This window comes from Dryobates pubescens, chromosome 5 (assembly GCF_014839835.1).
Source record: "Dryobates pubescens isolate bDryPub1 chromosome 5, bDryPub1.pri, whole genome shotgun sequence".
Taxonomy (NCBI): Eukaryota; Metazoa; Chordata; class Aves; order Piciformes; family Picidae; genus Dryobates; species Dryobates pubescens.
The window spans coordinates 47,568,862-47,595,707 of record NC_071616.1 but is presented as its reverse complement, the minus strand read 5'-3'; the positions used below and the strand labels follow the sequence as shown (position 1 = coordinate 47,595,707).

Here is a 26,846-nt window from a genome sequence, read left to right as displayed (position 1 = left end):
GATGCATTATTTTTCTGCAGTGCAAGTTACCAACAATTTTGCCATCAGTGTGGTTTTTATTATGCAGTCTAAAGACACTTCAACAACTCAGGTAATTTTTAGACACCTCACCGTAACATCAAAACTACTGAGATCATCACCACCTGTATCTATTCCTCTGAGTAGCAGCCACATAGCAATGTAAAAAAAGCACTAGGTGCTTATGTGCAGAGTTGTCATCTGCTGATTCCTTGCCCTAAATGCTGCTTGAGAATCTGTGGCTAAGTTTTGGCACTGGCTGCAATGCTTCCTCTGGCATATGCTTGACTCTGCATAAGAGTAGTAAGTCAGGAAATCAAAGCAGAAATTCTGCTCTCCTTTAACACAGTGCTGGGAATACAATCTCCAAAACCATTCGTTTGCAAGTAAGAGACCAGTTCAACCAAGATGCTTTTCGCTCCCATGTTGTTTTAGCACAGTGAATCTCCTGCATGCTCAGTTTCACTGGCTGGCACACTGTGGGCATCTCATACTGCTCCCATTTTATGGTACCCTTAGGTTTTAGTTGCTTGAGGTTTCTAGTGGATAGCCTAAAAACATCAAAAGTAACGTACAGAAGCATTCCCTCTACCTGTGCATTGAGTTATCACATCACAAAATCACTGAAAACATCCCGTTGGAAGAGACTTCAATGAGCATCCAGCCCAAACCTTGACCCAGACCAGCAGGGTCCACACCAAACCATGTCCCTATCTGTCATACAATAATCTGAAAAATATTTTTGCATTCCAAATGGAAAAAACAGTTAAACTGCAGCCACAGCTAACAGAATGTATTTGTAAGTAGAAGGCACTGCAGGGGTGTTACACTGAACTCAAATCAACTCCAAGTTCAAAGTCTAAGCAACTGAAAACTTTCAAGTAGTTAAGAGAAATCTATGAAACTCTATGAAATCACCCAAAAAACCCCACTTCAGGCACTCAACATTAATTCTGCCCTTAAGGAAACATAAGCAAACAATCAAAAATAAAAAGTATGTGATTTTAAAAGACCATAATAATTTAATTTGGAACTATTAACACCAAAATATTTCAACAGCAATCACATGGTCACTGAATATGGCAACTCATGCCATGAGGCTATTAGGTTGTTTTCTTGCATTGCTTTTTTTACCTTACCTTAGCTCCTTGTAAGTGGAATGTGAGGAGATTTCCTGTGCAGTTTTTACACTGGTGATTACCTCCATCTCTGTGCCTGTTTAGCTTCTTTTAACCATGTGCTGTCAAGCAAAGGAATTGCAACTTTGTGCAGAAGTTTTCCCCCTATCTATCTCCCACACTAACCTGTAGCACAAGCTGTCAGTGCAGCAGCCTGCAAGGGAGAATTAAAGGACCTTTTTTATCCTGCTTTTCCTTGCCAGGGACACACCAAAAGCTACACACATTTTTGCTTAGCGGGGTTGCTCTGCAGTGCTAAAGAAAATTACACCCAAAAGTCATTTGAAATTTGTTTTGTAAGGGGACTGGAAATCCACTACACTGTGCCACATTTTAGTTTGGAAACTGTTTTGGGTGAGAACCCAAGCTCAGAGCAATTCTCTTGTGCTAAATTCCCTGTTGCTTTTTCTGCTTCCAAGCTGTGTATCCCTTACCTGACCAGAGATACTGCAAATCAAAGATACAGTGGAAATTTCAAACCAATATTAGCCCCCTCCCCAGACTTATACATTTCTACACCAAAGGGCAGATGTTTCTTAGTCCAGAACTCTCTCACCTCTGGAGTGACATCTCGTGGTGCAAACCCTGTTCCTCCAGTGGTTAGAATCAAATTAAGTTCCTTTTCATCACACCAGTCTATCAGCGTCTCCTGGAAGAGAAGAGGAATCCTGTCAGATCTTAGCAGCAACACGTGGGAGAGATTTATCTCAGAAGGCTTGGAATGTCTGAACACCAGACACAGGCACAGCACAGACAGGGAGCTGCAAAATCACTCCTTTGGTGTTTTAAAAACCACTGTTTGTAACCAATATATGACAGACAATTCAAGCACCCATCAAAATGTTTTTGCAAATGGGAACTGAAATTCTGTTCTCCAACTCTTGACCTGAAATGGAAAACAAGAATTCAGTTACTCATTTATACCACTGTTTATTGTGATTTGGAGATACAAATACAGTGCTTGGGCATGATAAGAGTTTGTGCATTGAATTCACGTGACACAGGGACTTCAGGCTCTGTGCTCCACTATTCAATAGCCTGAAAAAAAAGCAAAAGCCACCTACTTGCAAGTTTCTCTAGTAAAAGACGTAACAATACACCTGATGCAGCAACACAGAGGATTATAACCTTCTCCACAATCCCTACAGGATCTCTGTAGGGCTGTGTATACCAATTCCAGAGCTGGACTAAGGAAGCCTAACAAACCTGTCAAGTCTATTTCATGATTTAGAGTGCTGGAGCATTCATGCTACAGAAGTGTTCACTTTGATTTGCATTCATTCTGTACATTTTTAACTGATTTTCAAATTGTGATTAAAATCACACATAAGCAGGAAATTCAGGTAGTCTCGATGTGCCTGTCGTGTTCCCTTCACATTCTGGCATGGGCTAAGCAACAGCAGAACAGCTGTGTGGAGCTCAGAATAAGCTGTGTTACACAGTGAAGCATCCATCTGCAGGAATCACTTAGATCAATTTCTGAGCTGTCATTATTCTAGCAAAGAAAGCTCATGCTTTGAAAAAGCTTAGGGCACATTTATGTTTCTGACATGCTACAATGGGAGGGAACTCTTCTGGCAACTGCTAGCTAGCAGCTTTGTATTTACCATGAAGTCAGAGCTGAGCAATATGCTGATTAAAAAGCTTAAGAAGGTACCACCAATTGAAATGAATCCTCAAGGGTATATTTTGCAGGCTTAGGACTCTGTGTAACTTCCAGCTAAGAGAAAGCTCAACATACAGCCTCTTCCAAAATGCAGGCAGGATAAATCTGTGCCAGCCTGCAAGCCCCTCCTGCAAATGCAGCCAAAGATCACTCGAAGTGGCCAAGCCTAAGGTTCTATCTTGTTGCTTTATCTATTCCTTCCACTTCCCCTTTTGCATTGTCTTGTCTTTATTAAAACTGCATCCATCCTTTCACTCTGCCCCTTTGGAGGACAGTGCTCTGCTGAGCTGTGCTATAAGCTACCAGAAGTTTCTGGTTATATGACCAGCTGGAGAGCGCATAGTGTCTCAGACCTGCACAAAAATGAATTATTAACTCTGACTTCTACTTACATCTTGGAAGAAAAAGTGAATTACAGAAGTCAAAAGCACTGTAAGCCACCTAACTGTTTGCTTCAATCACATGCAATTTTATACCAAGCTTAAATATTTTGAAGAGGTGGCATCTTCCCTTTTGTCATCTGGAAACAGGTGTGCCTTGGTGTCAAACAGCTACAAACTGCAGAGCACACTTCAGAGAAGGTCAGGGGGAAATGCTGTTTGGCAAAGTTAGGGCTTAATATTGGATATAATTTGTAAATGATATCACAAAGAAAAACTTGGCAGTATAAAACAGATGGGGGAGGTTTTGTGATTTCGATGGAAAAATACCCACGACTGATACTCAGCTTATTTGCTTTCCATCTAGTCCGCAAGACTCTACCCCACAAAACATTCTCACTGACATTTTAAGCATCTAGAAAAGCAAGCACCACTCGACCAGCTGAGCACAAAAGACTCTGCTGTTGCCAGCAGTCCAGCTGGGTTGTCCATGGGCTTTGCATGGAGCTGAATTTGCTGTGTCTTCAAATGAGAGTTCCTCTAGGCCAGAGGCCAGATACTTGGCTTTACTGCAGCCACGCAAGCAACATTATTATCACAATATCACTAAGGTTGGAAGAGACCTCAAAGATCGAGTCCAACCTGTCACCACAGACCTCATGACTAGACCATGGCACCAAGTGCCACATCCAATCCCCTCTTGAACATTTCAACCAGAAAAAGTGTCATTGAATAACTCTGGTGCACCTCTCTTCTCTTGTTCCAGTGCTGATAAGTTTTCAAGGTAAAATGACACCAGTCAACAGGTTGTGCACATCACTGTCCTTTCAAATCAATGAAATTATGCTGGTGAAAACGCCACTGTAGAACTACTACCAATGTTTTAAAAGCCAGAACAAAACTACAGCTCTCCAGGAAAATAACCAACTAACACAAAGCTCATTTTTTAACAATTAATATCCTAAAGCAGGCTTTTTATCAGTTCCTTTCTAGTGTCAAGGTAGACAAGGAGTAATAAAGTCATTACAGTCACTTCCTTTAGAGACATTTTTACTTCACAAGCACAGAACTGTGATTCCAACCTGTTCAGAGGTCACTGAAGTCCTAGAACAATTAATTTGCTTTTTGCTGATGCACAGAAATGTCAGCCCAGTTGTCTCCTTAAGATTTGGATTAGATGTGGTGCCATGTCATCCTTACCTTTTCTTTGCATTTTATCTTTTAAATGCATCTAAGTTTCTCCCATTTAAGTAAGAAAGCTTTGGGTATAACATACAATTTATTTCCATCTCAGGGTCCAAACAGTTCTTCTTTCAATCACTCCCAGCTTGAAATTACTGTTAGCCTTCCCGTGCACCACCCAATCTTGAACTTACTTCAGTTATTTCACTGTTCATCAAAAACTTTGCTTATGATCTGTTTGAATTTGACTAGTGTCGATTTTACCAATGCAGGAAAATCTTGCCTCATTGTTTCCCCAAGTTCTTAGTTTCACATATGAATACAGTGATTTTAAGGCCAATAAAGGTCATTAAATCATGGCAAGAATGCCCACAGTGTGTGACACAGTGCAGAGGCCCCAGGTTTATTGCAGAGACAGGCTTGCAAATTCATACAGGCACTGTCACATGAAGACACCAAGTCCCGAAGCTGTGCAGATGTGTCCTTGTGGCATCACACCTCAGCTCGTGCTGCCTGACATTTCAAAGAATGGCCATAACCTGCACAAACATTTTCCTGCTCACAGGATGCACAATGCTAATGGTTAGCAAAGGTTTTCTGTACCTGCATTAATGTATCACCCTCAGCTCTGCCAGCAGGTGAACAGGAAAAGCAGAGGGGATTCCTTGTTTGAATTAAAGGACCAGTTCCCTGAGCTTTGGAGATAACTGAGGTCAGTGGATTACTTATATCAGTCAATTTTTTCAGTCTTGTGCAATAAAATCTTATTACAATCACATTCTGGTTTTGTCCTTGATTGCTGCTTCACTTGAATAATGGAGCAGAGCAGTTCTACAAGTGTGCTTCCCTCAGAGTGACAGGAGCACCATTCACTGACACGATGCTAGGGAGCCTGCTATTAGCCAGGCACTGAAACCCCAAAAAGCCTGCAAGGCTCTTCCAGTGCTCTTACTGCTACTGTACACTGCTCTCCCATGTAGGTATTGAGACTATGACTAACGGCTGTGAATTGGAGCAGAAGTGCTACAAAGCAAATGAAAATGGTCACTGTGGATCAGACTAAATGTCTGCACAGGAGAGCTGAGATCTTGGGAACTGTCCCCTTCCTGCAATGCTGCAGTATCTATTTCTTTTGGTTCCATTTCTGCCATCACTTTGCTGCAAGAGTGTGACAACAGTTCCCACCTGCTTTACACTCCTTCAGATTGTTATTCTAGTGCTTCTTCCTGGTTTAACACCATACCTTCTTCTTTTCTTATGCAGATGTCACCTCACAGTACAAGGGATGTAAAAACCATCTCAGTACAAATACACTTTTCATGCACCTCAAGCACTGGAATGCGACGTGCACACTGCTACCATTTACAAGACTGATTAGGAAAGAACAGTGCAATGCTGAAAAGAATACAAACAGGCAGGACTGATCAAAGACTCCATACACAATTCCTCCATTCTGTATTCAGTGCTGAAACTGGTTAAACAATCCTGTAATTAACAAAGATGTTTGGTATTTTGGCACACATTGCATTTTTCTAATTTTGCCTGGTATGCCACATTAATCCCATATGGAGGGCCATCTAAAATATGTTAACACTGAATCTAAACTGCTGAACAATTATCAATGAAATACAGAATTTAATTATGAAACAACAAATGTTTCTTTACATGGGATTTTAAAACAGAAGTAAGCTAGCATAAGGTGGTTTACAGATATGCACACTAGCCAGAAGTTCCCCAAGCAGCTTTGTGTAACTGCAAAGATCATTGTGGCTTCCAGGAAAACCTACTGATCATGCTTAGGAATGCGAAAGTCTGCACAGAGCTTCTCAAGACTACACACTGGTTGAAATGAAGCAACTTCTGTATTTGCAAACAAATCCTGTTTACTCTAAGACAGCATGTTTAAAAAACAAAAAAGCCACATAAAAACTCATTCTCAAAGCTCTTCCTTAGCAAGCCAAGTGAGAATTGTATAAAGAAGCCAACTTAAATTTCATTTCCTGCACACTTTGCATTCTCATGCTATAACAGCTAAAAGGGTGTCTGAAATTATTCTCATTTAAGAATCTCTAATATCATCACAGTGAAGAAATTGTAGTGAATGAGATTATGGAAAAATACCTCAAAGAAGTGCAAGTTTGTACCACTGCAGGAGTGCTAGGAAACCTGGATGGCATTTTGACCACTGAGTTTCAGGGATATGTGAAGTGGCACAGTGAGATCTCATAACGACCTTTACTTACCCACGTGGCTTAACTACTCCAGACCCCAGCTCACTAAATATTAACTCCAAAAGCATGGCAGGAGAGCCTACATGACTGCATGAGTCAGAAATGCACATCACAGCATGCAAGCACAAAACAGGGAAAAAGAAACAGAAAAGCCAAGGGTAACCAAATTACTCCTCAGTGTTGATTACTTGGGAACTGGAATCCTCTCTACTCAGCTGACCATGGCTTGCGTATTCCTTCAGAGGGGAAAGTGAGGACTGAGGACCATTTAAGGTGAATACTCATAAAGCAAAGGTAGTGAAAGCAAGAATGACTTCAACATTCACTTTGAAAAGCAGGTTGAGCCTTAGAAATGTTATTATGTTTTTAGAATTAATTTCTTAAGTTTTACCCTGTTCTTGTGAAGACTTGGTTTATTGTACTCACCACCCCCCTTACTGCTTGAAAGCTCTGCTGAAACTAGAGGCGTTGTAACATTCTTGCATGAGGAGCAACAACTTTGCGAATAATCATCTTGAAGTCATTTAAGAAAATCAGAAAATGAAATACTAAAACACCACAAAAACACACTCAACATTCTCTGTTACCTCAGCCCCTTTGTCTTTCCCACACCAACAATGACAGAAAGTAAGAGAATGTTAGGATTCTCTCCAGACTAATCCCTGCAGTCAGGAGTCCTGGATGAAATGCAGTGCATCTCTTCACCGCATCCTGAGAGACCCTTTTAATCATTTGGATTGCACTTGGCATAGTAAAGATTCTACAGATGTATTTCCAGCTTTTAGCACCACACTCGTGTAGCGCTGCTGCTTTTTAATGACAGGGGTCTGAATGCTAGGATAATGTATTAAAAGAAACCATAACAACGCAGCTCTTTTACTGAAACTCAAAGCTGAAGAAAGAAAGTAATAAAAATGTGTTCTAGAGATGGTTTATGTTTCAGATGGAAATTAATCATAGGCATTTTCTACTTGAAACAAACTGCAGCTATCAAACATTTCAAGGCTCAACACACTTAGGCAGCCTTTAACTTAACTGATTTGGAAGTACTTCACACCTTCTAAAAGCTGCTGTTCAGGATCTTAAATGTGACTCCATACACTTAGCTGCAGTGGTGTAAGACATCATTTCCTTTCACTTTTAAAATAATTCTACCGCTTAGGTAATTTACAGCTTTGGTGCAGATCTCAATGGAAATGACAAATTGAACAGAATGGTAATATTCAAGTATCTAAAAAAGGCTAGGATGGGGGAAAAAAGAACAGAGATGAAGCCATTAGAGAGACAGGGAGCTGCTCAGGGAGCTGCTCAGCATGCTGCAGGCTGCTGCATGGAGTCCCCTGCATATGGTTGCTCATGCACATCATCCAGAGAATCGATGGATGGAAGTGGTTTGAAAATGAAAGCTACTGCTTTACCTCTGAGAATACAGTAAAGAAAATTACCTACCAAGGGAGGCTGCTGTACTTTGAGATACTTAGTCCATACATATACTCTAAGAGTGGGTGGGCCGGTGGCCTGCCCCGGGTGTCCTGGGAGGCTGCTCTAGCTCCTCCCCTCGTGCTGCTGGAGGCATGAGATACAGGGCAGAGAGCATCCGCCACCACTGCAGCTCCTCTGAAATGCACAAGCAAACCTGAAAGAGATTCAGAAAGAGGGGAAAGGCAGGTAGGAGACTCATGTACATGCAGACTGCATGTCTCAAAGAACACCAGTTACTAACCAGTAACCTTTCTTCTTTGAGTCTGCATGTACATCCTTACAGTGACTCACTCTGAACAGTTACCTTTGCCTTTTGCCACCCGGGAGAAGGCCTAAGGATTCCCACAACCAACTGCAGCATCCTTCCGCTGAAGGTTCCTTTCAGCCTAATGTAATACTGGGTGAAAGCCAAGGCAGAACTCCAGGTGGCCCTATGGCAAATGCTCAAACACCACACACAGAGATACTGTTTGCCTGAAGATCTCACAGAATTTGCTTTGGCAATGGAAGGGAAGTTCCTCGAGCTCACACAGAAAGCCATCTGAATGACTGTTGTGTGAAGTTAGCTGAACTTCTGGGTACTCCCACAGTGCAGCAAACAGAAACTGAAAGACTTGGGCCGGCGACGAGAAGTTACAAAGTCTGTATGAAATCATGAACGTTAAGCATAAAATTTAAAGAAGCGTAAGATCTGGCAATGAGTACTGGGGGACGAACTGCCTATCTAGAAGTAATTTCAGATGACTGGAGAACAGATACTCTGCCTTTATGGGGACAGTATGCAAAATGGCAGCCACAAGGACTCATACTGCAGCAGCTGGCTGAGCAAACTCACCAGGTGGGACTCTTCCACAACCACAAGGAGTAAGAATTTAAGAGCTCAAGAGGGCAGAAGGAGTGACTGTAACACAGTGGTTTAATGACCACTGGAAGAGCAGGTGAATAAACTGGTTTCAATGAAAATCCAAACTTTCTGATGTAAAGTGTAATTTCTGTCTTACAAATTACTCTAAAGAGAGTCAAAAGGCTCAAATATTCCAAATTTGACTTAACTCTGCTATTAAAAATGGAAGTCTGATAATCACTCTGGGATTAAGAGTTTACATGATACCAAACTGGTAGATGAAGCACTGAACTAGCTGCTGGATTTACACCAGGGTCATGAGTTTCCAGCCACCCTGATATTCTGACTACTGAGAAACAAAGCCCCCTCGGGAGATGGATTCCTCCTGAGCAAAATGATTTCCATTTTGTTGCACAGGTAAAGGTCATGGACTGTTTCCTAGTCTGAACAAAAATGTTCTGTATGTTCAAGTAATCAAATATGGTTTTACACTTCAGTGTGAAAGGGCTGAAAGATTCATGTGTCTATTGGCCTAAACAATCAACGTGAGGAAAAAGGCAGAATGACTACAAGCTCCTAAATTCCAGATATTGATACTGTTCCAAAGCCAGACTGGAGTGATTGTGGTAACTCAGACACTGCTTTTTCTTGACCACAGCAGAGTAAAAGCATTGGTAGAGAAGCACAGATCTGAAATGCATGGAATTAAAAAGACATCTCCCTACCAGCTCAGGCGCTCTTCCCCTCTGGAGAAGAAATCTTTGTTCTGAGCATCAGTGTACAGACACAGAACAGCACTGCACTTTTGCTTAGCATAGTCTACTACAAGAGGTCCCTCTTTTACAATGAAGGAGTCATCCTTACTGCCATCTCTTACCTGCTGAGAGTTTTAAGATCACTATCACCTCTAACACCTAATCACAACGCATAAATTAAATGTAAGATGTTTCCAGTGACCCACACAACACAACGACTAATCGCGTGACCTTACTGTGACTTCAGATTGTCCCGGCTGGTCAGAGTGTTTGAGAGAAGCATTCCTTTGTCGTAGAAAAGCCTACCAAGCTAATAATAAAATCTCTTTGCTGAAAAAAAATTAGATGGGAATCATCTGTGCTCATCCTTCTACCACAGTGTAAAGTTTAAAAGTATTTGTAGAGAACCCTGAGTGTTTTCTGTGAGCTGATGGAGAAAGGATTCTCCTACATACCCCTACACATCGAATCACAGAATTGATAGGGTTGGAAGGGACCTCAAGGATCATCCAAGTTCCAACCCCCCTGCCATGGGCAGGGACACCTCACACTAGAGCAGGTTGCTCACAGCCACATCCAGCCTCCAGGGATGAGGCTTCCACCACCTCCCTGGGCAACCTGTTCCAGTGTCTCACCACTCTCATGGGGAAGAACTTCTTCCCAACATCCAATCTGAATCTACCCACTTCTAGTTTTGTTCCATTCCCCCTAGTCCTACCATTACATCACACCCTAAAAAGTCCCTCCCCAGCTTTCCTGTAGGCCCCCTTAAGATACTGGAAGATACATGCTACATGTAGATGTCTATTTTTGCCCAGGAAAAATTACTACTAGAGAGAAAGAAGGAAGAAATTACAGAGTACCATTTTCAGATAGTAAGTGACCTTCCATGTCTAATAAGCAATGCCAGATTTAGCTACCAGAAGCAAACAATTGGAAAGGAAGCCCCTTCATCCAGAACTAAGCTGTGCCCTTTACTTCTCCAGTATAAGGAAGGTATGGAGACCCTGCTCTGCTGCAGTCCTGTGCCAAGGATACACAAACAACACAAAGAAAGGTGTGTGCAAGAAAGAAAAGACTGGAGGATTGGGGAACTGGTGAGACTGTCTGCATCTCTCTATTATGGGTTGAGTAGGAGTAATCCTGGCGACCATGCAAATGATTCATAAAAGGGATAAGGGAATAATAAAATCAGCTGAGATTCACTGATGGTTCTTAATGCAAACAAGATGCTGGCAGCTGTTGAAGGCAATGAAAAATAAGTAACTGATCATTACAGAAAAAAATGCTTTTGCCTGCAAGCTCTTGCTTTTTTCTTACACAGATAGAACATAATAGAAGAGGAATAGAATGAACCAGCAATAGGTGCCTTGCTGATTAGGTTATTGTTTATTCCTGAAGAGTGGAGTACAAGCATCCAAAGACAAAAATGGATTGAAAGAACCTTCTGGCACTTACAAGACAATCCATTACTGAACTAAAAAGGCCCTTTTCTTCAGAGAGGGCCTTTGCAGGATTCATTCTATGCAGAATCTCTCCAATAGGCCTGAAGGATTATAGCTATTACACAATGCTGGGTGAAAGCAGAATTTGATGAGCTATCTTCTGCTTCCATTGCAGCACTAGGTGATCCCACTGCAATCAAATATTTCAGCTGATTATTCCACTCAGGAGAAAACTGATGAATAATGACTCACTAAGAAATACGTCTTTCCCTAAGAGCCAAAACTTTCTGCTCATTCATCTTTTGCAACATCTCCCTTGATACACACTACAACCAATTGTATTTGGAGTCAGGTATTAACAAAAGGCACTCAAAATCCTACACACATTTCAAAATCACCTTTTAACTGTTTGTGCAGCTGGTATAAATGAAGCTAAAATCTACCAGGATACTAAGGTTCAAAGATGCCTTTATGGGTAGTGGAAATCTCTCCTGAGAAATTATATGCCGAATGTCAAACAAGCTACAGCATTTGGGTAGAGTTCTTTCCATTGTAATCTCCATTATTTCTAAGGTTCAAACTTCTCAGTAGCTCTTGTGCTATACAGAAGGAAATGCTAACACTTTGGAACGTGGCAAGGGCTACACATACACAATACAAAGAAATGTAAACCCTTCTGAACTGACCGAGATGGAGACAACTTAGTAAGCACTCTGCCTAATTTGACAAAGTTGGTGCAAAGAGACAGATAATAAAGTCATTGCTTCACAGAAGTGATGTAGCTCCACATAGTCTCAAAACGCTACCAAAGCCATCGAGGCTACTCAGACATGAACGGAGTTCAAAGCAACACAAGAAAAGAGCTGGAAAGGCCACTTCTAAGCAGAACCATTCGCCAGCTCTTGTTTTGGTAAAGACTTGCTAAAAGTTAAGACTCATAAAACAAATGCTAAGTAGCACTGTCAGAACAGAGACTGCCCTTAGCCAGCAAAACAAAACCAATCCCTAGGAATGTTTGCAGCCATCAGACCAAGCCTCTCAGCGCTACCGAGAAAGTCTTTGTGTATTCAGAAACACTTTCCAGTCCAACAGGCTGGTTCTGTTTGCAACTTTGCTTCTGTGACCGTTTCCAAACAAACACTTCTAATGACACAGTAGAAGGCACTGGCACCAAGCAGTCATCTCTACAGGTACTCTTACCACTTCCTCTGGAACCAGCAAAGGCTTTACTAAGTGTTCTAGCAAGGAAGGTATCGGTACCATATGCTTCAGGCTTAAAGTCAAAGTCTGTGCCAAAACCAAAAGCTGCAGCACTGAGGGAATAGTCACCAACGAGGGAAGCCCTTGCAGTGTGCTTCAAGAGGAATTAATGATTTACAAACTCTAACTACTTAGCCCAAGACGAATCAAATCTTAAGAGTCCTTTTAACTAAAGTTTTTCTTATGCTCCACCTCCTACATCTCAGATTATATACAGCAGATGTTTCTCACCACCAGCAATACTTTAGAGGTAAGTATTTCAGAGAGTATTTTTCAAATTTAAAGTAAAGCAATTTCAAAACAGCTGGTTTATATTAGACCTTCATAACCATGTCACATCACACAGGTATCGCAATTCCTCACAATGCTCTCATAAATGAGTGTTCATGCCTTGCTCCTCCTGTTTCCCTTGAAAAACAACAAAGAGAAGCACAAATACACAGGGTTTGTAGTGGCTTTCCAAAAGGATAGGCAAGGAAACTCAGTAATTCTGGAAACGCTTAAGGAGTTCAGTTGCAGCTACAGCAGGTTCCAGTGAAAAAAGTGCCTCTGCATTGTTACTGATGTGCTCAGACCACAGTGGAGGCTGTACATACGAATTCTCTGCTGCTTCACGGGAGCAGAACCCTTCCTGCTAAAGTCTGAGTCATTTCTCAGCTTGTGAAGCCATGGAAAGCTCTCTGGACTAGGAAGCACTTGTTTGTTATTCTAAAGATGTGAGGAGACCCTTAAGAGAATCCCAAATTATTTCAATACTTTCCAAAAAGTAGTTGCATAAGAATAATGATTATTTTTTTCAGCAGTGCATCACCTGCTTTCTGCACCATTCTTCAACAGATGGTTCCTTGCCTGAAAACGTTACAGGTTTTTAACTGCAAAACTTACCTTTTCTGGACCTGTTCAGACCACATTACAGTCATCTGCTCAGTGCAATTCAGAGTATAATTAAAAATACCACGTTGTCCCTTTCAAAGAGTTGCATCATCTCCCACACATCCTCCTTTGAGGCCTGTAATGCAGGCAGTGCACTCTATCGCTGGACTGGTGCAGACAACTTGCAGACAACTGCCCTTTAGTGCTGGAAAGTGACGAGGAGCCTCCACAAGCAGGAAAGTCACTCAGTATTTTCATTAAGAGAGAGTAGGTGGAATTAGTGGGTGAAGGAAAGCATGCAATAAATTTTATCTGTCAGCAAGAAGGGGCAATGCTCTCTGGACATTAAGGACCACGCAATATTCTGCTTGTAATGTTTCTAATATTGCAGTGATCCTGCCCACGATTCTACATAGAGGAGTTAGTGATGCACTGAGCAGTTGCTCTGCAGTTCCCAGAGCAGATAGGGCTGTGCTCCACATCCAGCATCCTTCGGGCCTGCCATCCTGCACAGATCTCTAGGCCAAAGGACAGACTTGCCCACCTCATCCTAACGGAGCAGCCCACAGGCAGCTCCCACTCAGCACTGGTGATTGCATCCTCAGAGTGGCCTTTCCTTTAGCTGAAAGTGCAGCAAGGATTCATCACACAGTTCCCAACATCTGAAAGGTGCAACTTTTGTGTTATCCATACTGCTCCCCTTATTCTGCATTATTAAAGGAGGTATTTTATTAAGCCATTTGTTGCTGGGTCTTTCTTGTTGAGATCCAGAAAGAACCTGGCACTGTCCCTCTCACACCTAGAATTCTCTTTTCATTTCAACACCCATCCATCACTGCTGATTCCACAGAAGAATCAGACCTTGTTTTTACTTGCAAATACTAAGAAAGGCTTTGCTGACCTGTAAGAGTTCTCTCCCCAGGTTTAGCACTATCTGTGATATCTGAAATTGGTAAAAATGGATCAAAGATTTTTTTTCTTCAGCTGAGTAATAAATCTCTGGTTAAAGACCAGGTCTACCAGGAATCCAGCAATTCTATGACAGCAATATTCCGAGAGCTTTCACATTAGTACCTGGCAGCTTGCCCACCTCAAACTTTCAGTTTTGGAACTGCAACCATCCATACTGATCACCTCTAAAAAAATTAAGCCAGTTTCCAAGTCACCATAGCTATTTCCTCCTAAATGTCACAGCTCATTTAGCTGTCCATTAAGTCTCAAGTTTCAGCTTTCACTTCTAACTCCAAAAGCAGAGATATTTTTGGCAGGAAACTCTAAGCATCTTTTGTCTGTCACCCACATTTCAAATTGCCTCCAAAACATCTCACAAGAGCATGGGCTACACAAATGCATTGCGTTGGAATGAGCAAGATACAGCTCTCTCCACCAGAAAGACAATGTTTGGTCAGACAGCTCCTTTGTATCCCATTCTTCCTGGGCAATTTGAATTTAACATATTTTTTGAACCTTTAGGAAAAACATCACAATACTCATGATAAAACTGAGACACAAAGAAGCAGACCATGACTTCACTTAACGATACCCAACTGAAGGTGACCACTAGCAAGTTAACATCTGGCCATGCTCATTTACAGCCCTGACAAAAGGACACTATTTTGCTCCAGAAATGATTGCAGGCTAACAGAACAAACAGGCTTCATCCCTTCAGGCTCCTTTAATCACAATGACATTTTGGTAGGGAGATAGATAGGAAATTTCTCACTGACCCACTTACAGAAAAATTCTCATCAGTGATCCCTGTTCTTTGGATAGATTTCAGTATCTCACTAGGGTCTGATAAGAAAATGTTTAATTCTTTTGCAAACTCTTTACATAGAATACATAGAATAGAATGCATATAATAAACCAGGTTGGAAGAGACCTTCAAGATCATCGCGTCCAACCCATCAACCAATCCAACCCACCTAATCAACTAACCCACGGCACCAAGCACCCCATCAAGTCTCCTCCTGAACACCTTCAATGATAGAATAGAATAGAATAGAATAGAATAGAATAGAATAGACCAGACCGGGTTGGAAGAGACCTTCAAGATGATCGCGTCCAATCCATCAACCAATCCAACACCACCCAAACAACTAACCCATGGCACCAAGCACCCCAGCAAGTCTCCTCCTGAACACCTCCAGTGATGGCGACTCCACCACCTCCCCAGGCAGCCCATTCCAATGGGCAATCACTCTTTCTGTATAGAACTTCTTCCTCACATCCAGCCTGAACCTCCCCTGGCGCAGCCTGAGACTGTGTCCTCTTGTTCTGGTACTGGCTGCCTGGGAGAAGAGACCATCATCCATCCGTCTACAACCTCCCTTCAGGTAGTTGTAGAGAGTAATAAGGTCACCCCTCAGTCTCAGTTCCCTGCAGAAAATCAAAAATGCAGGAGAGAGATAAATTAGCTTCTCAGGGGGAATTTTGTGTAAGAGAAGCAGCAATGATCTCAAAAAACACTTTACAGTAACCTTTCCTGGAAGGGACAGAGGGCAGACTGTACCACAGCTCCCATTTGATTTTGTTGGGGGTTTGGTTTTGTTTTTTTGACCAGGTTTTTCTTTTTTGTCCAGGTGCTTGGGTACCCAGATAGGAGAGATGTGTCTCAGCTGTTCTAAACAAAGCAGGACAGCAAATGAGGAAACTGCGGCTATGAATAAAGCTTCGTGGCTGCCTATTGGCTATTGGCTGAGCAGTCAGAACGTCTGCCCTCAGCACCATACATAGCTAGGGCTGCAGGAAAGACTTAAGGACATCAAACCTCATTGCCCTGTAGTTGTAACACTTCTGTTGCTTGTTTCTTTCACTCAGACTCTCTCCTTTCTCAAACACAGCCCTCCCTTTGGCTGTCTCACCTGCAGCAGTTACCATTCCAAACAACACCTGAGACATTTGAAGCTTGTCCTTGCAAAGCACTCTGTGACAGTTCCCTGGTTTCAAACTCAGGCATCTTTCCTCCAGAACAGCCCAAGGATAATTGTCTGTTGTCTTCTACAGCCTCCGACACTGAAAAGCTGAAATGTTAGTTCCAGTGTCCCAGATGGCACTCAGGTTTATTTTTACACACTGCCTGTTCTATGTAGTATTATTCCCTAGAAATAGTTATTGAAACACAGAACACAACCCTTACTCCAAATATATACAAAATAGTTGGTTTGTGTTCTACCACAGAAGAACAAGAATTGTAAAACATCTGGATGTGAAGCTCTTCCTAAGGTATTCTCAGGTGCACAGCTTCATTTGCAAGGTAATTCTCATGTACTGTAAATCACGTTCAACTACCAAGACCACTTCACCAGTAAGAATGCAGAAGGGTCCTTTAAACGACAGGGCTGAGCAGTGCAGATGTCCACAGGGGGTGAGCCTGTCTGTTAATACAGAGGTTTGTGCCATGGTGCCTCTGAAGCAAGAGAGTGAAACCGCTACCCTGTCTGTACTTTCAAATTACAGGCTGTTTTGATAGAGCACAGCAACAGCAACGAAGCAGATGATAAACAGTAAGAGAAAACAGAAATGTCACTCCATGCAGAAATGGTGAAAGCAATTCTGTGTTACCTTTGCGATCTGAACATTCCATCTGATCTTGGCAGAATGATGAGGCAGCTGAAACTGAACGCAAATGTTTCTGACAGAACAACTGAGAAATCCTAAGAGAATACCTAAAGAAGTAACAACTGCAACACTGTACCTTTGCTGCACCCTCGTGATTCAGTGTCATTCTCTGCCTCACACATTTTCCTGAGGACAACTAAGTCACATAACCTCTAAAGTCACAGAATGTTAGGGGTTGAAAGAGACTTTTAAAGACCATGGAGTCCAACGCTCCTGCCAGAGCAGGATCACCTAGAGCAGGTCACACATGCTATGCAACTGAAAGGCACAGAAACAGACTCACAGCATGGAAATCAAAATGCCAGCCATGCAGACATACCAAAAAAAGAAAACACTAGTCTCATAGCAGTGTTTAACTTGCAAATAACTGCTTTTCTTGCCTAGGTGGGTGCATGGTAGGAAATGCTTCCACAGGGAGCTCAAAGATATTCCAGGAAATTACATGAATTGTAATATCAAAACATTCTGTTCAGCAAACTCCTCATCGTGCTCCCAAATGTATAATGCCACTGTTGTCCAAGCAAATAATCAGTGCCGTCTCCACACACCATGGCACAAATAATTGGCTTTTGTTACACTCATAGCTACTAATAATTAACTAATTTGCCCCTCTTCCTTAAAAGAAGATCCTAAAAAGATCCCACGCGATGATCTTGAAGGTCTCTTCCAACCTGGTTTATTCTATGTATTCTATGTATTCTAAGGTGGATCCACTATATTCGGCAACACCTGCAACCTCCCCCCGACATCTGTCCCCTCACTCTGTGCATCACTTCTTAGTTTCACTGTGTGAAGGTTCCACAGGAACTGAATGGCCAGATCAAACAAGGAGGCTATCAATGCTTTATTGGCATTGTTTTCTGAGAGCAGTGACTGTTGCCAAAGTTACTTATTCAACACATCATTTCCAAATATTCACCAGCATTTCACAATTGCTGCATTTTCCACATAATTCTAATACATCTTTAAATTTTTATTGAGTAAGTGGGATTTCTACCTTTTGTTGGTAGGAGAGTTAATCTTTTTTTTTTTGTTACCAAGCAAAATATGCCAGGGCACAGATCCTGCTCTTTCCTTTGTGTTTGTTTAGGGATGAGATATAAAGAAAGCAAAGCCATTAATTTCTTAACTATTGGCATGTGTGCAGTTTTCCCCATTCCTGTAAAGGTCAGTGAGTATGTTAGAATACATACATAGAATACATACATAGAATACACCAGGTTGGAAGAGACCTTCAAGATCATCGCGTCCAACCCATCAACCAATCCAACACCACCCAAACAACTAACCCACGGCACCAAGCACCCCGTCAAGTCTTCTCCTTAAAACCTCCAGTGATGGTGACTCCACCACCTCCCCAGGCAGCCCATTCCAATGTGCAATCACTCTCTCTGTATAGAACTTTTTTCTAACATCTAGCCTGAACCTCCCCTGGCACAGCCTGAGACTGTGTCCTCTTGTTCTGGTACTGGCTGCCTGAGAGAAGAGACCAACATCCGTCTGTCTACAACCTCCCTTCAGGTAGTTGTAATAAGGTCTCCCCTGAGCCTCCTCTTCTCCAGGCTAAGCAACCCCAGCTCCCTCAGCCTCTCCTCACAGGGCTGTGTTCCAAACCCCTCACCAACTTTGTTGCTCTTCTCTGGACTCGTTCCAGCAAGTCAACCTCCTTCCTAACCTGAGGGGCCCAGATCTGGACACAGTACTCGAGGTGCGGCCTAACCAGTGCAGTGTACAGGGGCAGAATGACCTCCCTGCTCATTAATGCAACACCCCTTTCTATCTCAGAAAAATAATGCAATGCAGGAAGCTCCTAGGAAAGGTTTTTCTCTCCTGAGTGCTTGTGTTACAGTGCAGACTTCAGAAAAATAATTCCTTTCAGCCTGTGAATTTCTCTGCTGGGCTGCCTTACACAAAACAGCTGCTACACAGTGTCGCAGCATTTAAGAGTCCCCTTCTTGCAGCTTTCTTCTGGATCCTTTCAACAACCTGCCGGCAAGAGGACTTTCATTAAGATACTAATGTGTTCAAGTAACATTTCCGTCTTTTTCATCAATTTCACAAACACCTCACAGGCAATAGTGAATGCTGGGGGATTTTCAGTAAACTATGACAGGCACAACTTGACCTGAAACTGGTCCTAGGAAAACCAAAAGTGTGGGAGAATTCCAAACAGCTCTTAAGAATCCCGCTATACGAAGGGTAATTAGTGCTGAGCAATGCTGCTCATCAGGGCTGGCTTTCCTTACATCCTGATGCTCCCTGAAACAGGAAATCATTTTAAATCCAGACCAGTGGTCTCCAAAGTGCAGTGAATACAGTACGGTGACTTAGGTGATCTCCTTCTATGACAAGGTTAAGAGGTGGACTTGGCAGTGTTTAGGTTCACAGATGAACTCAATCTCAAAGGTCTTCTCCAATCTAAATGATTTTACAATCCACTGGGATACAGGGAGAAAATATTAGAACACACAGATATAAGTGGGGGGGAGGGGGATTTGCTCAAAAGTTCTTTACTGCAGTGTGCACAACCAAAAATATGGAGACCACTGTGGCAGGTAACTTCTGGGATTTCTTAAAAGCCTGCCTGCACAGCTGTACTGTACAGCACTGGCACTCTATAAGTACTCAGTTCAGACAGCAGCAGTTCACTGGTAACAATGGCACCACGTTCTGAACGTCGCAGTGTTTGCAACCTTGATAGACCGTGCTGGGAGAGTATGTGTGCTGGAGACTAGGGACACAGCTACCACAGCCTGATAGTTCAAAACAGAGGGGCACTTCTGACAGCTCTCTGCTCATTGAAACTTTGGTTCATATCACAAAGCAGACTTTTAAAGCACCTGAATGGGAATCTTTTAGTTACAACTTGTTTGGAAGACGGACTTCAGCAGCACAAGGAATCTGCTCCAGTTGGTAACAGGCACGACGTTCACAGAACCATTCTTGGAGTCATTTAAACTAAAACATATCCAAGAACATCTTGGATCTTCAGCACCAGGTGCTTTGCTTGAAGACAGATGCATGTGATGGGTTTGCAAGACTTGGTAACACTGATATGGCTTGAGATAAAGGCTCAGCTCCAGCACTAGTGGTGCAGCAGCTGGGGCCACACAAGATGTCAACAGTCTCTGCACACTTTCCTCTGATTTGGTTTAGCTACTTTCCCACCCATCTCTGTGGGGAGGGAGGTGGGCTTGTGAGAGTGAGCTGTGCTAACACATAGAACACACTGCCAGAGATAAGATGAGCCACTTACCCAAAAACACTCAATAAAAGAGAAGCCACTTAAAACTTTCCTTTTTACATCTGCGCTCAGCTACAGCCCATCAGCATGGAATCTCATCTAGATGAATCTGGTGCTGTGATAGCAAATGCATCTGAGCAAACAAAATGCCTCTAGCTAACAGGGCTCAGCACGTGTTAGTCCTGCTTGACAACCTTCCTTTAGGATATTTCCCTGCAGGAACTTTGCTTGGTTTTCTCTCACAAATGTTTCACATTTCTTATTCTGGTTTTGATCCCGGACCTTACATAGCCATGACAACTAACAGGATTAGTTCATTACTGAAGACAATTAATTAGGTATAATCACAGGCTGAAGTACTGAGCATCACTCTATTAATACAGCTCACAAGTATGCACATCATGAGGAGGTGTCTTTAGTATTTGGGGGCTTCCTCCTGAGGTTTTCCATTCAAGCCACTGAAATAACATACAAAAACAGAGAGCACGCTGTGAAAGCACAACAGACAGCAGTACTTTTGTACCAGGACTCCTCCATACAGCCCCATCATCTTCTCTCCATACAGCATCAACATTCTTCTGGTTTGACAATCATATAAAGAAAGAACGTTCAGAAATCTACTTACCACAAGACCACCGTAATGCAGATCTCCCTCAAAGCCTGTCAATCCCCCAGCCAACCCTCATCCTATCTGTTATAACAGAACCACATGAAATGTCATTCACAGATCTCAAAAGAGTCATCACAAGGTAGGGTGAATACAACCAAAACTTACTGTAACTAGTCACACGGAAAACAATCAGGGGTTTTATATCCACTCCATTTACTGATATGCTTGCCAAAAGCTATTTGCTGCTTAATGAAGCTGTGTTTTCTTCTCTCATTCAGGTCAAGTGAGATCCCATTTGAGAAGCTGGGGGCAGGAGTTGATCTGCTGGAGGGTGGAGAGGCTCTGCAGAGGGACCTGGACAGGCTGGGCAGATGGGCAGAGTCCAAGGGCAGGAGATTGAACACATCCAAGTGCCAGGTTCTGCACATCGGCCACAGCAACCCCATGCAGAGCTACAGGCTGGGGTCAGAGTGGCTGGAGAGCAGCCAGGCAGAGAGGGACCTGGGGGTGCTGGTTGATGGTAGGCTGAACATGAGCCTGCAGTGTGCCCAGGCAGCTAAGAGGGCCAATGGCATCCTGGCCTGCATCAGGAACAGTGTGGCCAGCAGGAGCAGGGAGGTCATTCTGCCCCTGTACACTGCACTGGTTAGGCTGCACCTCAAGTCCTGTGTCCAGTTCTGGGCCCCTCAGGTTAGGAAGGAGGTTGACTTGCTGGAACGAGTCCAGAGAAGAGCAACAAAGTTGGTGAGGGGTTTGGAACACAGCCCTGTGAGGAGAGGCTGAGGGAGCTGGGGTTGCTTAGCCTGGAGAAGAGGAGGCTCAGGGGTGACCTTATTGCTCTCTACAACTACCTGAAGGGAGGTTGTAGACAGACGGATGTTGGTCTCTTCTCCCAGGCGGCCAGTACCAGAACAAGAGGACACAGTCTCAGGCTGCGCCAGGGGAGGTTCAGGTTAGATGTTAGGAAGAAGTTCTATACAGAAAGAGTGATTGCCCATTGGAATGGGCTGCCTGGGGAGGTGGTGGAGTCGCCATCACTGGAGGTGTTCAGGAGGAGACTTGATGGGGTGCTTGGTGCCGTGGGTTAGTTGTTTGGGTGGTGTTGGATTGGTTGATGGGTTGGACGCAGTGATCCTGAAGGTCTCTTCCAACCTGGTTTATTCTATGTATATTCTATGTAAGTGATTTTTCCAATGAGAACATTGCAAACTATACAGGGTCAGAGGAAATGAGCAAAAGCTGTGTTAGAACAAGTAGGAAGATGTCCCAAGACCTAACTAGGGTTCAGGTGATGCCTGATACAGAGATTCACAGTTAGCAAAAATGCAGCTGAAATAATGCCAGGAGGAAGTCAGAGAAAATTAATTACTGTGGTCACAGAGACAAGCAGCAGTTGGTTTGTTTATTTTAACACTGGAAAACAACTATGTATTTGTAATATCTTTTTCTTTGTTTCTAACGTATTTAATGAATAAAGATTTAACAGACAGCAAGACTGTGGTAATGAAAAACCTAATACACATTGATCTCCCCTCCTAAAAGACACAGGATGCTTAAGTGCAGGGTAACCAGAAAGGCCTGGAAGATCAACACCACAGTGGCTGCTCTCAAATTCCTTTTCAGCTCTTTCTCTTTGTTTAATCACACAGACACTTCTGTATTTGCAGGAAAACTACAGAACTATTTTGTTTGTTTTGGAAAGTAAACAATAGCATTGCTAAAATTATTTGATGGCATTCCCACCCCATCTTGACTTAAATGGATGCCCTCTTCCTGCCCTTTCCCTTCCCCATGCAGTAATATTCTATCATCTGCAAAACACAGGCTGAACTTGCTGAACTTCTTTTAAATGATCATGAGACCAAATTTCACAATAAAATATAAAATGCAGTAGTTTAAGCCCTTCTCACACCACACCAGGAATTAAAAGCATGTTTCAGCATCCTGTGTATTCAAGACAGTTTGCAGCTTGGTGAGGTGGTCTCCTGTCACTTCTGGAGCCAGGCAGTCTTGGAGGCCACAGAGCCTATGAAACACAAGATGGAAAACAGCAGGAAAACAAGAAGCGACAATTCCTACTTTTACTTGGAAAGTCAGCAAGTAGACTTTTCATCCAGAGCATGAGGCATTTGATGTCCTCTCCAGGAAAGCAGAGGAGCACTTCCCATACACACAGCAACCCTAACAGTGATCACAGTTTGATCACTAATAGAAGAAATTTGGGCCCCCCCAGATACTCACTCCTGTCTCTTCCACATGAAAAAAACCAACTCTGCAGTGCCAGACACTAAAAGGAGTGGATGCTCAGCTCTCTGCTTGCAGTTTACATCTTGCACATCTCTCAAGACAGTACAGAAACAGCAAAGCAGCAAGGAAAAGTGGAGCATGTCTGGAATACTGGTAAGAGCAGCAGCTGCCTGGGCATGAAAGAAATCCCACCACGTGGCAGGGAACACGTGCAAGGGCAGTGCTGAATCCTGCTGTCCAGCAGCCAGGGAACCATGACACAGGCACTTCAGCCACCTCTCCTTTTTATTTTTTTTAAAAGGTGCTTTCTGATTGTGAGCTCTGTGAGTACAGTGTGTCCAGCATCCACACAAGAGAAGCAGATGAAAAGCTCCTTCAGTTAGTAGTGCCTAAGGAGTTTCTATAGCAAAACTTGACACAGCAGCAACTACAGCACATAGAACAGTCATGTCCTTCAAGAAAGAAGGCATCTCAGACCTATCAGAGCAGAAACAATCCCAGAGTCAAAACATATCCACAAGAAATATTTGCCTCAGACGTGGCAAAAACATCCCATGCTAGCAAAGGGGTTCTTACAAAGCATGCCTGTTTCCCTGGTGTCAAAACCTACAGAGGGGTTCAAGGTTGCATAACCAGGCTCAGCACCAAAAAAACAGATTCAAGTGTAAAACAGATTGTTCTTTCCACAAGAACAGTTTTAGAAGAAACAAAACTAACTTAAACCAACGAAGGACTAATGAGAAGAGAAAGTGACACACCAGATAACAGATATCCTCATGATCAATCCTGGCTGGAGGGCCGAGCCCAGGGAGTGGTGGTGAACATCCAGCTGGCAGCCAGGCACTAATGGTGTCCCCCAGGGATCAGTGCTGGGCCCCATCCTGTTTAGTATCTTCACTGATGATCTGGATGAGGGGATTGAGTCCATCATCAGTAAATTTGCAGATGACACCAAGCTGGGAGCAGATATTGATTTGTTAGAAGGTAGAAGGGCTCTCCAGAGGGACCTTGCTAGGCTGGACAGATGGGCAGAGTCCAACAGGATGGCATTCAACAAGTCCAAGTGCCAGGGGCTGCACTTTGGCCACAGCAACCCCATGCAGAGCTACAGGCTGGGGCCAGAGTGGCTGAGAGCAGCCAGGCAGAGAGGGACCTGGGGGTGCTGGTTGACACCCGCCTAAACATGAGCCAGCAGTGTGCCCAGGTGGCCAAGAAGGCCAATGGCATCCTGGCCTGCATTAGGAAGAGTGTGGCCAGCAGGAGCAGGGAAGTCATTGTGCCCTTGTGCCCCTGTACTCTGCATTGGTTAGGCCACACCTTGAGTCCTGTGTCCAGTTCTGGGCCCCTCAGCTTAGGAAGGACATTGAGACACTTGAAGGTGTCCAGAGAAGGGCAATAAGGCTGGGGAGAGGCCTTGAGCACAGCCCTGTGAGGAGAGGCTGAGGGAGCTGGGATTGTTTAGCCTGGAGAAGAGAAGGATCAGGGGTGACCTCATTGCCCTCTACAACTACCTGAAAGGTGGTTGTGGCCAGGAAGGGGTTGGTCTCTTCTCCCAGGCTCCCAGCACCAGAACAAGGGGACACAGTCTCAAGCTGCTCCAGGAGGGGTTTAGACTCGAGGTGAGGAGAAAGTTCTCCACTGAGCTAGTCGTTTGTCATTGGGATGTGCTGCCCAGGGAGGTGGTGGAGTCACCGTCCCTGGAGGTGTTCAAGAGGGGATTGGACGTGGCACTTGGTGCCATGGTCTAATCATGAGGTCTGTGGAGACAGGTTGGACTCAATGAGCCTCAAGGTCTCTTCCAACCTTAGTTATACCATGATACTGTGATGATGAGATTGAGGGCAGCCCTGCACATAAGGACTTGGAGGTGCTGGTGGACAAAAAGCAAGACAGGAGCCAGCAATGGACACTGGCAGCACAGAACGCCAAGGACAGCCTGGACTGCATCTAAAGCTGCATGGCCAGAGATGAAGAGAGGGGATCCTGCCCCTCTGTTCCGCTCCAGGGAGACCTCACCTGTAGTGCTGTGCCCGGATATGGGGCTGCCAACACAAGAAGGACATAAGGACACAGACCTGATGGAGTAGGTCTAGAAGAGGACCACAAAATGATCAGGGGGTTGGAGCAGCTCAGCTATGGGGACAGGCTGAGGGAGCTGGGGGTGTTCAACCTGAAGAAGAGAAGGCTCTAGGGAGTCCCTACAGCAGCCTTACACTACCTGAAGCAGGTCTACAAGAAAGCTGGGGAGAGACTGCTTAGAAGGACTTGTAGTGATAGGATGAAGGGCTTTAAACTAGAGAAGGGTAGGTTTAGACTAGACATTGGGACCCTAAAGACATCCCTGGGAAAGGTTTTAGAAGCCAGTGTACATCATACATGGGTTGGATGAGACCTTTACATTCATTAAGCCCAACCCTGAACCCAGCACTGCCAGGGCCCCACCAAACCATGGCCCCCAGCACCACATCTCCACAGCTTTAAAACTGCTCCAGGGCTGGGAACTCCACCACTGCCCTGGGCAGCCTGGGCCAGGCCTTGACAAGCTTCAAGGGCAAGGAATTGTTCCTCATGTCCAATCTAAAACTCCTTTCATGCAAATTAAAGTGCTTTCCTCTTGTCTTATCACTTGTTCCTTGGGAGAAGGGATCAACCCCACCTGGCTTCAACCAACTTTCAGGGAGTTGCAGAGAGCCAGAAGGTCTCCCTGGAGCCTTCTCTTCTCCAGGCTGACCAAACCCAACACTCTCAGCCTGGCCTCACAGCAGAGGGCTTTCAGCCCTCCCAGCATTGCTGTGGCCTCCTCAGGACCCACTCCAACTATCTACCATAGCTGCTCCACCACAGGGGCAGGGAGATTGATGTCTTTTCCTAAAAGATAACTGATTTCATTCCAAGTGACATTCTGCCCTTAGTGCAAGCCCCTATGCTGTCAAATGACCACACCAGCCAAGCCATTTTGAAATCCAGACCAAGGCTTATCTAAGAACTCTCCTGTCTTTGAACTCAGCAACCCCAAGGTGGATGGAAAACCAGTCTGGTTTTATCAGCTCCCAATGTTTGGTCTCCACAGGACTATCCTTAAACCTTGTTGTCACCTAGGAGTTGCAGGTGATATGGAAGCGAGGTGAGGAGGGCCAAAGGTTGATACACTGCAGTCACATGCTGCCTTCTCTGCTGGATTCTTCTCACCATCTATGATTCTAATCTCTGAACCAGACCTGTGGTTTGATAGATACCTTCTGCAGTGGCTACCTCTGATCTCTGCTTCCACCTCTTTTCAAAAGTCATGGTTGAGTTTTCATCAGCTTGACACTTTCTCAGGTTTTGGGGGGGGGTCTTGCCCACATGAGGAGACAGACTGTTCAAGTTGATTCAACAAGTTGATAGACAGGCAGATGTTGGTCTCTTCTCCCAGGCAGCCAGTACCAGAACAAGAGGACACAGCCTCAGGCTACACCAGGGAAGGTTTAGGTTGGATGTTAGGAAGAAGTTCTACACAGAGAGAGTGATTGCCCACTGGAATGGGCTGCCCAGGGAGGTGGTGGAGTCACCATCATTGGAGGTGTTCAGCAGGAGACTTGATGGGGTGCTTGGTGCTGTGGGTTAGTTGTTTGGGTGGTGTTGGATTGGTTGATGGGTTGGACGTGATGATCTTGAAGGTCTCTTCCAACCTGGTCTATTCTATGTATTCTATGTATGTATTCTATGTATTCTGTGCATGTAACACAGACCCCTGGACACACAGCTCTAGTGACCGAAATCTGGTTTCTGGTACCACCTGAGATCCCCTTAAGACTCACCAGGAGAAAA

General features: G+C 43.9%; 1 protein-coding gene across 1 annotated transcript in view; it reads right to left on the bottom strand.

The window, feature by feature from the left end:
- Window positions 1-26,846, bottom strand: part of GPHN (gephyrin) — a 267,522-nt gene that overhangs the window by 116,154 nt on the left and 124,522 nt on the right. The window contains exon 4 of the mRNA XM_054162194.1: window positions 1,753-1,845. Coding sequence (XP_054018169.1) covers window positions 1,753-1,845 — 93 coding nt within the window. The remainder of the gene's footprint in view (window positions 1-1,752; window positions 1,846-26,846) is intronic.